The sequence below is a fragment of the Daphnia pulex genome, chromosome 5 (genome assembly GCF_021134715.1).
Source record: "Daphnia pulex isolate KAP4 chromosome 5, ASM2113471v1".
Taxonomy (NCBI): domain Eukaryota; kingdom Metazoa; phylum Arthropoda; class Branchiopoda; order Diplostraca; family Daphniidae; genus Daphnia; species Daphnia pulex.
Window position 1 is genome coordinate 11518917 of NC_060021.1, and position 14688 is coordinate 11533604.

General features: G+C 43.0%; 1 protein-coding gene across 13 annotated transcripts in view; it reads left to right on the forward strand.

The window, feature by feature from the left end:
• Nucleotides 1-13868, forward strand: part of LOC124193990 — a 29452-nt gene extending 15584 nt beyond the window's left edge. For 4 of the 13 annotated variants that reach the window (XM_046587987.1, XM_046587984.1, XM_046587990.1 and 1 more), the window contains 22 exons: nucleotides 78-198; nucleotides 2753-2859; nucleotides 5318-5459; nucleotides 5545-5671; nucleotides 5776-5895; nucleotides 5974-6327; nucleotides 6962-7120; nucleotides 7678-7803; nucleotides 7951-8118; nucleotides 8213-8397; nucleotides 8500-8596; nucleotides 8691-8912; nucleotides 8977-9143; nucleotides 9236-9393; nucleotides 9477-9604; nucleotides 9680-9811; nucleotides 9914-10139; nucleotides 10611-10832; nucleotides 11305-11403; nucleotides 11480-11642; nucleotides 11718-11844; nucleotides 11926-13868. In XM_046587987.1, coding sequence (XP_046443943.1) covers nucleotides 78-198; nucleotides 2753-2859; nucleotides 5318-5459; nucleotides 5545-5671; nucleotides 5776-5895; nucleotides 5974-6327; nucleotides 6962-7120; nucleotides 7678-7803; nucleotides 7951-8118; nucleotides 8213-8397; nucleotides 8500-8596; nucleotides 8691-8912; nucleotides 8977-9143; nucleotides 9236-9393; nucleotides 9477-9604; nucleotides 9680-9811; nucleotides 9914-10139; nucleotides 10611-10832; nucleotides 11305-11403; nucleotides 11480-11642; nucleotides 11718-11844; nucleotides 11926-12093 — 3518 coding nt within the window. In that variant the 3' untranslated portion in view covers nucleotides 12094-13868. Of the gene's footprint in view, nucleotides 1-77; nucleotides 199-533; nucleotides 641-2752; nucleotides 2860-5317; nucleotides 5460-5544; nucleotides 5672-5775; nucleotides 5896-5973; nucleotides 6328-6961; nucleotides 7121-7677; nucleotides 7804-7950; nucleotides 8119-8212; nucleotides 8398-8499; nucleotides 8597-8690; nucleotides 8913-8976; nucleotides 9144-9235; nucleotides 9394-9476; nucleotides 9605-9679; nucleotides 9812-9913; nucleotides 10140-10610; nucleotides 10833-11304; nucleotides 11404-11479; nucleotides 11643-11717; nucleotides 11845-11925 lie in introns of all 13 variants that reach the window. The other 9 variants (XM_046587991.1, XM_046587993.1, XM_046587994.1 and 6 more) reach the window with 3 other exon arrangements.
• Nucleotides 13869-14688: the final 820 nt, after the last annotated feature.

Consider the following 14688-nt stretch of genomic DNA (forward strand, 5'->3'; position numbering starts at 1 on the left):
TGTGTGTGTGTCTCTGTATGTGTGTCTTTTATTGATTTTCCAATTCCTTTTGAAAATGGCTTGAATTTCGCGCAAAGGGGCGGCCGAGAAGAGTTCCAAGCACGGCGCCGAGGATAAAACGCAAATCATCATCACGGCCATGAAGGAGAGGATGAAGCAGCGGGAGCGCACCAAACCCGAAATCTTCGAACTCATCCGGTACGCTTGTTTTCTTTTTTTCCCCTTTCCTCATTTGTTTTAATTTTCGCGAAAGTTTAACCAAATTAATTATCGTCGCTGCTGCTGCAAAAAAACTAACTTGTTGATAACGTGAAACCGCGACGATTCGTAATCGAATGAGAAATTACGGCGAGAAGAGTGTGTCTGCAATCTGCATAGATAAATCGGGTTATGCAACTGTTGTGTCACCTGCACTGTGTGAATGCAGATTCGTTTCTGCGAAGCGCGAATACTGAAAGGACCGGAGCTGTGATGATGAAATTGTGGTGATATGTGAAATTTAATTTCAAATCCTCAAACGTACAAATGTATAGGGCCGTCTTCGGAGTTGAGGAACGCAGTCATAACGGTCACATGAAAGCCGTCAAGCAATCCGTTCTGGACGGGACGAGCAAATGGTCAGCTAAAATAGCTATTACAGGTCCGTCTATAAATGTTTTTTTTTTTTCAACAAATCCAGCAACAAAACCAAAACTGTTCTTGGTCGTTCCGACTGAAAACAAAACATGTTTTCGATCCTTTTCTATCTCTACTTGGCTATCACACCTTTTCTTCCCCCTCTGAATGAATCTCAAACAAAATGATCACAAGACAATCAGAATCGTTCCTTAAAAAAAAAATAAAAAAAAATAAAAGAAAAGATTCCAGAGGAAACGCAAACCACACGGGCACGACACAAGGGGGTCACGTAAAAGAGTGCTGGAGATGTTCCAAGAGAACTCCCACCCAATGTTTCGTTGTGCCTTAACTAGATTTCTGTAAATAGCAGACATTGACCATCGTTCCCTTTTTCTTCTATACTCTCGTACAAATAAAAACGAAAACAAGACAAAGTAGAACAAAACAAATGAACGAAATCGATCAGATTTTCCTTTTGTTTGTTCGGTTTCTTTGTGGTTGAAACATTTCCAGCACTCGCGTCTGAAAATGGAGAAACGGCGGAACCATTTTGTTAGTACATCCTGTTTCTCATTCGTTTGATTAGAACTATACTCCATCATCGTTAATGCCAATGAATAAATCGGGGGGCGCTTCTGTTGAGCGCGGCGTGCCGTGCAATAAAACAGACACGACGACCATCGGGAAACTTTTAGAGACGAAAGAAAAAAAAAACGAATGTAAAGCAAAACCAAAGTAGTTGACGTATCCAATCTCCCGAATTTCTTCCCCTCCATTCAAACTTTCTACTCTAATAACAAAGCGAGAAAAAAGCCAATCAGAAGTTGTCATGACCCCCCCAGTACTACTCTCTAGTATATACCAACATTAATAAAAGTAAGAAGTTCTTTTTTGGCGATTTGTTGGGAATACCAAAACCTCCTCTTTTCTCTTTTTATTTTTCGCCCCTATTTTCGGGCGACAGTGACGAATTTTCCTTTTTCGGTGGTGCAGTAAAAACAGTAGACGTCAACAACAATGGTTCCGTAATTCTCCAACAACGTCGCAAAAACAAAAAACTAATACGTGAGAGAAACCAACCCGCACTCGGATGTGTGTAACGCACTGGAAGCGCAAGTCGTCGTGTTTCGTGCGGGGGTGCGTCCATCTGCACCAGCTGTTCATATCACTACCTGATGGGCATATATTGGCTTTCTTTCTTTCTTCTTTTTTTTTTTCGGTGCAAAGGGATGTTATTATTATTATGTGGGGCGCTTTTCCTTTGTCTTCCTCTCATACGGAATGAAGAATCTTCGTGTCATTCAGCACTCGTCGTCCCGCCATCTTTCTATATATATATTCTATCGGTGTTTTTGTGGATTTTTTTTTTTTCGGCTGTTACATTCAATCATCGTCTCTTTCTCCTTTTTAGTATATACGTATACATCTACGTATATATATATATATATAATATTTCAAAATCCACTCTACGTATCACTATGGTGTTTGGTATAATGTGCTTTTCTCGGTGTCACGTTTTTTTTTTTAATTGACTGTTTTTTTTTTATTATTATTATTCATACGTGTTTCTTTATGTGCTTCGTTTTAAAATTATCGTGAAGTGAAAGTGTCGTGGTTATTATCCGTGTTGACGGTTTGGAACTTTGAATACCGCGGCGGAATGTTCGATACGCGTCGGCGGACCGATACTAGCAAAGTTTAACGATCGAATTGTAATAAGTTATAACATTATATGACGCCAGGGGGGGGGGGAACAGTTGAGAAGTCCACTGGTGAGTTCGAGCTCGCTCTCTGACGCGTAGACGACGGAGAGCACGCTATTGAATTCTCGTATAAATGTCGATTTTATATGCATATATATGCGAAAAGAAATCAATAATAGAGTCCGCAGTGCAGTTTGTTACGTGAGAAGCAAACAAGAAAGAGATGGAACACAAAATTGTGGAGTGGGAGGGCGCCCGAAGTTAAAATGGGACTGTAATTTAATTTTTTGTTTATCTCTCTATCTTTATTTCTCTCTTTCTCTCTCTCTGTCTTTTAATTTGGTTAACTCTTCATCGCAACACCCGCTGTTGTGCGGCTTCTTCGGCGATCCTGCAACTCCCCATTTTATCTGAATTTCCGTTGATCACAGCGTGATATTTAATGTGGATCCCGACACCCACATAGACTCCATAGAACAGGCTGAGTTGGCGGTGCTGGAAGGCACGGCCAACTGGTCCGCCAAAATTGCCGTCACAGGTACAAACATGAAACCAACTGAACTTAAAAAAAAAAAAACAAAAAAAACAATAAAAACAAACAAACAAAAATCATCTTTCAGTAGAGCCGTGTAGCAGACATGCCACCCCATTGAACCTTTTATTCTTTCCTTTTTTTTTAACTAACGCCAATTGATTTAAAAAAAAAGAAAAACTAAACCTTCTTCCGCTCTCCCAAATTGTCTTTCTTTTTTTATTTCCTCCCTTTTGATCTGCTGCATTTTTTATGATAATATCTCCCGCTCTCAAGTCTCCGTTTCATTTCATTTGAATCAAACGCGGTTTCCCCAGTATATTTGGTTGTGTGTGCGTGTGTGTGTGACTCTACGGATGCTTGATACTACTTATTTCATTTTTATTTTTCTTTAAAAAAAAAAAAAAAAAAAAATTATCCCTTGGAAAAAGAAACTGCCATTTATAGCACCCAATTCGAAGAACACGTTTCGCTTGGTAGGAAACAAGGGAAATGAACTTAGTAGGACATAGTGCATACGGTCTAGAAAACATATCGGTAGCCTTCGGCATCCCAAGTAGCTTTTCGAAAGCGCCTTTTTTTGGGCAGTTATTGATCTTTTTGATACAAAAAAAAACGTGCATGAATTTATTTAGAACACTATCCGATCTGAACTTTGTTCGCTAGTTCCTAGTTTTTTTTCTTTCTTTCGGGGAAGCGCCGTTATTTGTGTTTCCTATTAAGAAAAAAAATTCTAATTTTTTTAAATCGACTGTTATTGACAAGACTTTTAGCAATTTTGAAGACGTATAGGACCGTTATAGAACCATATTATGTTTGTTTGAAAATACGCTTGCGTCAAGGCTGCGCCGCCCGTCCGTGTAATAAGGAGCGAAAGAGAATCATGAAACCGGGGCTACCATCATCTAGGTGATGATGGTAGTTTTCAACAAACTGGGGGGGAACGATGAAAAATGGCTTCGTTGACATGTGAAACAGTGCACCCAATTGTAACCGTCTCTTGCGTGTTCCAAATATATATATTCCTTCGCCTACCACGGTTGATACAGCCGACAGTGCTGCATATACACAATAACCCCATGTGTGGTATATATTTCATGGCTTCGGTTGGCTGGCTGAAAGCTTGAAAACTCCTTTCTCTCTAGCTCCGCCATCTATGCTCCTCTCAGTCCCGTCAACTTACGAATGACATTGTTTTGCATCAAAGTTACCGATCGTGACCTGTAGCCATGCAATGGGGCATCCCCTTTCCAGGTTTTATTTTTATTTTTTTTCTAGCCGCTTTTTATTTTTTATTTTATTTTTGTAAGAGTTTCGGGGCGCTGCCTCTCGGATCGATATCATGCGAGCTCTTGCGTCAAAGACCGCCTCTCTCCTTTTCTATTCCCCGTAGCCCTTTCTTTGTCCCTTTATTCTCTTTCTCCGTCTCTTTCTCTCCTTTCCGCCTTTCTTCGCCATGTCTTGATATTCTTAACTTTTGACCCATTTCTTCAGCGCAGCATATACATAAACTGAGCATGGCTGAACGACGCCGCCGTTTCTTCTTTCCAACCGCTCCTGAAATCTTCTCTGTAAATGTCAGCGTGACTGGGTGACTCCCACCGTTTCCCATCCGCCGTCTCTATTACCTGCATTAGAGCCCCGCGAGATGACGATGGCAATAATAATAATAAAACAGGATTAGAGTCAAAGTTTTCTACCCCCCCCCTCTTACATAAAAATAAGGGAGTAGGAGACACCCAACAGGCTCTGCCGAGCGGGATTTGGGTTTCCCCGTAGCTTAGATAGACTGGCCAAGAATAAATAAGACATAGTTCCCATTCTTCCCGGCTTCTCTATACTGCTACATACTCATCTTGATTCGAGTTCCGCTCAATAACAGCCCAGCTTTTTGGGTGCAAATAGGACGACGACGCATTGAATACGGATAATGTGCGGACCATCTAAAAAAGAAACAAACAACACACACAAAAGAGTAGCTTGGCAACGACATTGGTCTGACAAAAAGCTTGTACGTCTTTTCCATGTCATTTTGTTATTGTTGTTGATGTTCTCTTATTTCCTTGTTTGTTTCACATGGCTCTTGTTTTCTTTTTTCTATTTCGGGTTTTTGCCCGGCCTTTGTTTTTTCTCTTTTGGCTTGTTTATTTGAAATCTTGCTCGAATGCGCGGTTATCGGCTTGTATTTATATATTGGACGGCTATCTGTCCTTCTTCGTGTTCGAGACTTTGGGCTGCACGACAATGGCTTGTAACTTTGTTTGTTTGTTTGTTTGTTTGTTTGTCAAACACACCAAAAAATATTTCCTAGGTTTCCCTGTGCACACCCCCCCCAATGAAACTGTGTCACAAACCTCACGGACACTCGTGATGGCCACAAAAAGAAAAGAAAAAAGGGAATTATCGATGATGTTAACGATTTTGTCTACTATTGTCTCCCTCACACGTTCGACCGGGAATCCAGTGATTTGCGCCCAGGGATTGATCGCCAAAGATAAAAGCGGGACGTCCGATCCTTACGTCACCGTCCAGGTGGGCAAAGTGAAAAAGCGGACCCGCACTATGCCCCAGGAATTGAATCCCATCTGGAATGAACGTTTCTACTTGTAAGTCTAAGCCATTTTTCAACGTTGTTTTCGGTTACGCTAATGTCTTTTGAATTTCAAATGTCACAATTCTGTCCACTTACAGCGAGTGTCACAATTCGTCGGATCGCATCAAAGTTCGTGTCTGGGACGAAGATAACGACTTTAAGTCGAAAATGCGTCAAAAGTTCACCCGCGAGTCAGACGATTTTCTTGGACAAACAATCATTGAAGTAAATCCTTTTTTTTTTTTTTTTTGAAGGGGAGGATGTCGTTTTTTTTAAGTAGAAGCTTTACAATTTCTGTTTTATTTTTCATTTGATTTTCTGTGCTCTAGGTGCGAACCCTTTCGGGCGAAATGGACGTTTGGTACAATTTGGAGAAGCGGACGGACAAGTCTGCCGTGTCGGGCGCCATCCGGCTTCACATCAGCGTCGAAATCAAGGGAGAAGAAAAGGTTTGTCCATTTTTGACGCCTTCCATTTCCATGTTACGTTGATTGACTCGTAATGTTTCTCTCAAATACATTTTGCAGGTGGCCCCCTACCATGTCCAGTACACTTGCCTGCACGAGAACCTTTTCCATTACCTATCGGAACAGGTGCACCATGGCGGAGTCAAACTTCCGGTCGCCAAAGGTGACGACAGCTGGAAGATTTACTTTGACGAACCGTCGCAAGAATTGGTCGAAGAGTTCGCTATGCGTTTCGGCATCGAGCCCATCTACCAGGCCATGACAAATTTCCACTGCCTCTCTACCAAGTACCTCTGTCCGGGTGTTCCGGCCGTCATGAGCACCCTATTGGCCAACATCAACGCCTTCTACGCTCACACGACCGCCTCGACGGCCGTCTCCGCTTCCGATCGATTCGCCGCTTCAAACTTTGGAGTACGTCGTCGCCTATATTATTTCGATAGCGGGTCTTCTCTCTAAGCGCGCACACACTATACATCAGCCAGCTACTAGATAAACAGGATGTGTCTTTTCATCAATGGAGAGTCTTTGAAATTTCGAGTTGCTTCGCGGAGCTCGTCTAGTCGTCTTTAATTATCCCAGTCATTCATCACGAATCCATCCATTCAGTATATCCCTAGTTCTCGAGAGTGGAGTTGCTCTTCTATCCTTGGTCGTAACTACACAGTAAATAGTCTGGACGAGTAACTATGCGGATATAATGGATAGATGACATTGACAAGAGCCTGCACTGACACTAGCCACTTGCGATGGGCCGGGAAACATTGGCTTCTTTGAGGCTGATACTACAATAATAAACAGTTGGGACGAAGCGTAATTACATTAGGGCATTTACAGTAGCTGAGTTTGGGAGGAGGGTGGGGGATATGATGGAATTACCAAGACATGGGTTCCGATGGGTGTGGTAGTGTGTTATTGATCCAATTTCTGCCGGTTTTACATGTCAACGTCAGTTCAAACATTTAGTTGACATTTCATTACCCGAAATGGTGACTATGATGCGTTGAGCTTCGTTATTGACGTCGAGTGTTTATCTTTTTCTTTGCAGAAGGAGAAATTTGTCAAGCTGTTGGACCAGTTGCACAATTCGCTGAGAATCGATCTGTCCATGTACCGCAACAACTTTCCGGCTTCATCCCAGGAGAAACTGATGGATCTCAAGTCTACCGTCGATCTGCTCACTTCAATCACGTTCTTCCGTATGAAGGTACTATATATATAACTGTACTAACATGAGTCGTGCTGGGAGGGGAGAAAGTTCGTTCGTCCGTTTACTTTGTTTGCTTTATTACCTTAACATAATGCGAGCCGACTCTGGGAAATTGCAATTGCAATCCAATCTAGATCCCACCGAGTCGCTTTCAGAGATTCCCCTCCCCCCCCTTTTTTTGTATAAAGCAACCCTCGGGTCCGTGTTTAATTTTAACAAACCCCTTTTTCCTCTTTTTTTATTTTCACTATACAAGAAAGTCTCTCGGCTTGCCCGATCGATAGTTTTCGCTTTTGCGTGTCGCCAATGTGATTCTCGTTGAAGAAAAAAGAGAGAGACACACTCTTGTGATGTTTTCTATTTTTAGTTGAGACCCTTTACCAAGGGTACTACTATACCTCATCCATTATTCAATCGTCCATTTTTTTTTTTTTTACAAATATCGTACGCATAAAGTTTGAGGCGTTGCTTTTGACTAACTTGTCTGTTCTACTTTTTTTGTCTCCTCATTTTCACATGCGCCTGACATTCGCGACGCTTCAACTTTCTTTTAGGTGCAAGAGCTCAGCTCACCGCCGAGAGCCAGCACGGTCGTCAAGGATTGCGCTACAGCCTGTCTCAAGTCCACCTATCAGTTCTTGTTCGAAAACTGCTATGAACTCTACGCCCGGGAGTATCAGGTCGGCCTCGCCAACTAATCACCATATTTGAATTTTCCCAAAGTTTGCCAATGAAAATGCATTCAGCAGCAGTATATAGCAAACTTTCGGAAATAATTCGGTTCTTCCGCAAGAAGCAATCACGACTCTTCTTCTTTTCCTGTTTAGGCGGAACCGGGAGAGGCCAAGAGAGATCCAGAAGACCACGGCCCCAGGCTGGACAGTGTTGACTTTTGGCACAAGTTGATCGCTCTGATCGTCTCGGTCATAGAAGAAGACAAGAATAGCTACGCTCCCGTCTTGAATCAGTTCCCGCAGGAGCTCAACATCGGCCAAGTATGAAAGATGAAGAGGACGTCAAGGATAACGGACGGACGGACTGGGAGGGGGGAAATGAAAGTCACATTTTATTTGATTGTATCGTTAATAGCTTTCGGCGTACACCATGTGGACTCAATTCGCCGTCGACATGAAGTACGCTCTGGAGGAGCACGAACAGCAACGACTCTGCAAGTCTTCCGCCTATATGAACCTTCATTTCAAAGTCAAGTGGCTCTACAACCACTACGTCAAAGACTTGCCGCAATACAAGGGAGCCGTCCCGGAATATCCCGCGTACGTGAATCCCACCACCCTTGGCAACTGCCCCGATTTCAAAGGGGGAGGGGAAACAGCCAATTCGCTTTCGATTGTTAACTTTTAAATTTGGGTGTGCAGATGGTTCGAGCCGTTCGTCATGCAGTGGCTGAACGAAAACGACGACGTCTCCCTCGAGTACCTACACGGCGCCTTCAAGCGAGACAAACAAGACGGGGTAACTAAATAGCCTTATATTTTCCTTTTTTTTTTCTTTTATTATACAGTCTCGATTATACCCCGCCTTCTGGATGTTTTGTATCAAACAATAGTTCCAAAGAAGCAGCGAGCACACCCTCTTCTCGACTTCGGTCGTTGACATTTTCACGCAGCTGGCACAGTGCTTTGACGTCGTCTCCAAGCTCGAATGCCCCGATCCGGAAATCTGGAAGCGGTACATGAAACGCTTCGCCAAGACCATCGTCAAAGTCTTGCTGGCATACGCCGACACGGCCAAGAAGGAGTTCCCCCAACTGACCAAAGATGAACGCATCGTAAGTGGACTTGATTGCATTCAAAAGGATCCATCTTGATAACCAACTCATTCGTATTCTACAGGCTTGCACTCTGATGAACAACATCCAGCAGCTTCGGGTTCAGCTGGAGAAGTTATTCGAGCAAATGGGAGGCTCCAAACTCGAAGAAGACGCTGCCAACATTCTCAAGGAGCTTCAGCAATCGCTCAACAACGTCCTTGACGAATTGGCTACCATGTTTGCCAAAAGGTGCGCAATACGAGACTCTGCTTTCTTTTTCGGCTTCTGAATAATCTGATTACGTATTTTTTTTCCCCCTATTTCCGGTCAACTGTGTCTAGTCTGGAGCCGAAGATCACCGTCAGCGTGAAAGAAGTGGGCGATTTGCTGTCGCACATCAAAGGAGGCGGCCAGGTCTCGCTGACTCAGCCGTCGCAACGAAACGCCGTCTCGACGGAAGCGGAAGACTCGCTCAAACCCCTCATGGATTTGCTTGATGGTACGTGACACGACAGAAAAACGATGATTGATTATTCCCCTCTCACTCTGTGGCAATTTGCCGACTTCTTTTTTTGTTTTCAGGTTCGTTGTCGCTTTACGCCGAGTCTTGCGAAAAGGCAGTGCTCAAACGTCTGCTCAAGGAATTGTGGAAGATTGTCATGCACACCATGGAGAAAACCATCGTTCTGCCACCGATGACCGACAAGAGCGTAAGTTGACCCATTTACGTAACGAGTTGTATCTTTCCATTCACCAATCGTATTTCGCTCCCCCCGACGGAACAGATGATCCTGAAGAACTTGACCGACAACGCCAAGAACTTGGCTGCCAATGCCAAAATCGAGGACATGTCACGGCTCTTCAAGAACAGCGTTGCTGGCAAACAGGATGTCAAGAGCGCCCTCAGCGGTGTCATGGTCTGATTACAGCCATTAACGGCTAATCTTTGATGATTTGACATCACCGATGCAAAATGTTGTTGGGTCTTAAATACGGTTTCGTCTATTTGTTTCCCACAGGAAATATCCAAAGAATTCGAAAAGAATTTGACGCCCAAACAGTGCGCCGTCCTGGACGTGGCCCTTGACACCATCAAACAATATTTCCACGCCGGTGGCAGCGGTCTGAAAAAGACGTTCCTGGAGAAATCACTCGAGCTCCAATCGTTGCGCTACGCTCTGTCTCTCTACACTCAAACGACCGACACGCTCATCAAAACGTTCGTCACCACTCAAACGAATCAAGGTAACGCCATTCACTTGGTTTTTGTTGGTCTAATTGTTTTGCAATCATAATCAAGACGATTGCGGTCATCCCGGGACTCTGTGTCTTCAACAGCTGACGAAAAGAATATTATTCTATTACAATCAAATTCATTTTTCTTTACACGTTTTCACATATTCAATACGGTGGTAAACTGAGATGCCTCTTACGACTTCACCTTATGAAATTGAACCCCAATGGAAGGTTTCTGATCCTAGAGTTGATTATCTGTTTCTGGAAATTTGGTTCTCGTGTTTGTTTGCTCCCCTCAACAAATGAAACACGTGATACGTTTCGTGGTAGTGTGTTATATTGCGTGATGTGATAGTTACGATTCGTTCTTAGTTTCATTTCATCCCGCCAAAAAAATAACATCATTGATCTTAAATGAACGCCAACAAAAAAAACAAAATCAAAAACATGACAACTAACAAACCAAACAAACCCCAAAAGCTCCCGTTACCAACGCCAAAGCCGAGTGGAGGAAGAAAGCCGAAATCGCTGTCGAGATGGATCGGTCCGAAGACAAGGACGGCTGCGAGGAAGGAGCCGATCAAGAGGAGACAGCGGATGACGAAACGCTTGGCGATTCCTATGAACAGTCCGGCGACCAGCGTCAACAAACTCCGTCCAAAATAAAGAGCATACAGATTCAATCCAAGCAGTCGGGGACAGGTATTCGATATTCGAATGCGACTCCTCAAATCCTCCCTCCCAGTGGTATTTGTGGCTGAAGCAGAGTCTGGATGATAGTACTCCGCTAGACGGAACATTTTTTTTAGCCGTTGTGGTAGCCGCTTTTTTCCTCCCTTTTCTTTGATTATCTCTATCTCATTATCTATATATATATACAGTGGCCTCAAAAATGGCATCGCCGAAAACGAGCAAAGGCAGAATCATTTTTTGAATGACTGAATGACAAACGAGACGAAGCACTCAAATAGCTTCGCCGCGCTATTATCATTATTATCATTATTATTATATACTAGTTCTTTTTATTAGTTTTTTTTTTTTTGATTAGCCGCTACATAGTCAATGTATTAGACATCAGCGTAGAGATCGCATCCAGCTTTTGGATAATGGTCAACCGTCCGTATCGGGGACAGACGATTCTAATTTGGTTTTCTTATATTCTTTTTGCGCGTAGATTTGCCAAGCGTGGAAGAAGGTAGCGTCGGTGAAGTGAGCGTTCAAGTTGACTTGTTCACTCACCCCGGCTCCGGCGAGCACAAAGTCACCGTCAAAGGTAATTTCCTGGATAAAATTGCGATTCTTAAATGATTGCATTAAATAATAACTTTCGGTGCTCTTATGTATTATAGTGGTGGCGGCCAACGATCTCAAATGGCTAGTTCAACAGGGAATTTTCCGCCCGTTTGTCGAAACCAATTTGGTCGGTCCGCATCTGGCTGACAAGAAGCGCAAATTCGCAACAAAGTCCAAGTCCAACACCTGGTCACCAAAGTACAACGAGACATTTCACTTGTAAGTTTCATTTTTAAAAAATGTTGAAATGATTTATTGATCGAGTTGCGAATGTAATGTTATTTTGACGCATAGTGCCATCGGCAACGAGGAAACTCTGGAATCCTTTGAACTTCACATCTGCGTCAAGGACTATTGCTTTGCTCGAGATGACAGCCTTGTGGGTGTTGCCGTTATGCAGTTGAAAGACATTGTTGAACAGGTAAAAGAAAATGAATTCCCAATTCTTCTACAAGATTTGAAATAATAAAACTTGGAAAAAAACTCAATTGTCTATTTGCAGGGTTCTTGCGCCTGTTGGTTGGCTTTGGGCAAGCGTTGCCACATGGATGAAACTGGCTGGACGATCCTGCGGATCTTGTCACAACGCACAAACGACGAAGTGGCTCGGGAGTTCGTCAAAATGAAATCGGAAGTTCGACCTGAGGAATCGGCCATTCTACAGTCGTAAAATCGCATTCAATTCCCGGGACGTCACGGTTTAGTTCTGTAATTAACTCCATGTTTGTACCTTACGTCTTCCATTCTGGAGCCACGCGGATTGTTTGAGTGAGAGGGAGAGGGGGGGGATGAGAATAAGCTCCACGATTCGTTCTTTCTTTGTATCGCACTGATGGATGAGGAACTAGAGGATTGACAAACAAATTGACGGTAAAACCTTGTTCGATTCGGACAAAGGGCGGGCCGCTCAGTATTGATGGTGGGACCAAAAACTATTCAACAAAACGTCGTATAAATCGTGGCAGATAATTGTATTATGAATCTGTCTGAGAGAGAGGGAAGGCGAGTGTTGGAGGAGAGTGCAGTCTTGTATAATTTCATCAATCAATGTCATTCGTCCACTCTCATTTGATTCACCCTTATATTCCCCCCCCCCTTACAACTAGACAAGGTGTGTCTAAATTGGATTTTCACTTTCCCGATCATTTGAATGTTTTCTTCGAGTGTGAATGCGTGCCTTTTTCTATGTGCTGCGATTGTGAACACCTGAACGTCAACTAAAGTGACAGCCACACCCAAATTACCCAGGAATGCCTGTAAAAATTTCTGTCTCCCTGCCGTGTACAAAAAGAAAATTAGGAATAATTCGCACGGTTACTCTTTCTCTCTCTCTCTCTTTAAAAAACAAAAACAACAAAAAAGAAACAAATTTTTTTTTTACAATTCTTTTTGCTACGACGTGGTGACTCGGTATATATATATATCTCTATCATCCATATCAGCGTGATTGTGTGCTCTTTTTTTTCCCCACTTCATCGTTCGCTCGTTCATCAGTGGCCACTGGACGTTCAATATTTGATTTCCGTTTTCTTTCTCTCTCCGTGTTTTCACTCTCTGTCTGTGTCATTCTTGATATTATAAAACATTCCGGATCAATATCCTTCCCCCCCCCTCCCGAACTCCCCCTCCTTCCGTTCATTGAATCATTCGTATCACACTTATATAACACTTTCAAGTTGAAGTCGTCTCCCGCCCAACAACAACAACAAAAAAAGGAACATATTAAATAGTAATAATAATAAATTCTCCAAGTGTCCTCAACATCGTGAAAATTGTCTACTGACATTCCGGGTTTTTGCTGAGACCCTTTTTCTGCGTTATAGACCCCCCTAAGAAATTGATCGTGATGACTTTCCACACAACATTTCCCGTCTGAAAGAGGAAGTTAAAGAAACAACTTTTGTTTTTCTTTCCATTTTTGAACTTGTTAATGCACAAAGACAAGAAAAACCTTTTTCCTTATTATTCATGTCACAATGTTTGCTCTATTCATTCCATCTTTTTTCTCTCTTATATAGCGAGACGTGTTATCCTCCCTCCAACCCCCCCTCCCCTCCCCGCAAGCCGTCTTATATCATTGCGTAAAGTGGTGTCACATTATAACGACCAGACTAACGACCTTCTTCCCACCTTCGGCGCGCGACAAACACCGACACAGACGCCCACGTTAACCGCGCCCAATAAAGTTACCCCCCTCACCCCACACACACACACATACACATTACACAACTCTCGTGCCGTTTCTAATCTATACCTAAATTTATAAAAATAAAAAAAATACCCACTTTTCGGTCAACGTGATGTGTTGTGTCCTGTACATCTTGTTTAACTATTTTTCATTTTTTTATTTTCTTCCTCTCGCTCTCTCTCCATCCTTTCCCCCCTTCGCTGTAATTACCAACGCTATACATTACGAGATAAAAATAAAAATTACTCCATATTTCAGTGGATGGCCTTATACTTTTTTGGAATCCCTTCGCCATAGCGCGGGAGTCTTGATTGAAGGAATAATTAAAAACAAAAAAATAAGAATAGATGTGATGATAATTCATTCACGACCGTTGGAATAAATACTCGGCGATAAGCTCCTGCTGGAAGACATCCAGTTGCTGGCATACACCTACTGCATAAGATATCCTTTCAGAGTCCCAACTGTCAACCGGAAGGAGATCTTGATAACCTAGTCATGAGTATAACCTTCTCATAAATTCTGTTCTCTCCAGTGCAGGCGGCTTCTCTCGACTCCGTCAAACTATTCTCCGATTCCCGTTTCTCCCGTGACTATATTTCCGTCCTGCTTTTGCCCGCCAGGTCCAGAGCCAATGAATATTTGAATAGATCCCCGCGCCATCGCGTTATACCTTATTCCAAAAACTCATCGATCGCGTTTCGGTTGCGACGACGTTCATCTCAAGGAAAAGAGAGACAAATCTTACACGGATGGATAGGTTAACTATAACTATACATATATATAACATCAGTCAGTCAACGTCATGTCGTCACATCACAACGAAGATGTTGCCAGCGGTCTTCTTTCCGTCTCAGCATCTGCATGCGTAAACTCCTCGAGGGATTAAGTGGAGCGGCAAAAACAATACGCCAAACGCGTGGGTCGATCTCAGCCTATACGAACTAACAAGAATTTCGACAGTGGCAGCACATGTGTTTCCGACATATAGTTTTGCGGCGCTGCAACTACATAACTACACACTCAACGGAATTGAAACGTCACGTCAGATATCGGCCATTGACAGGTTTGATCGTT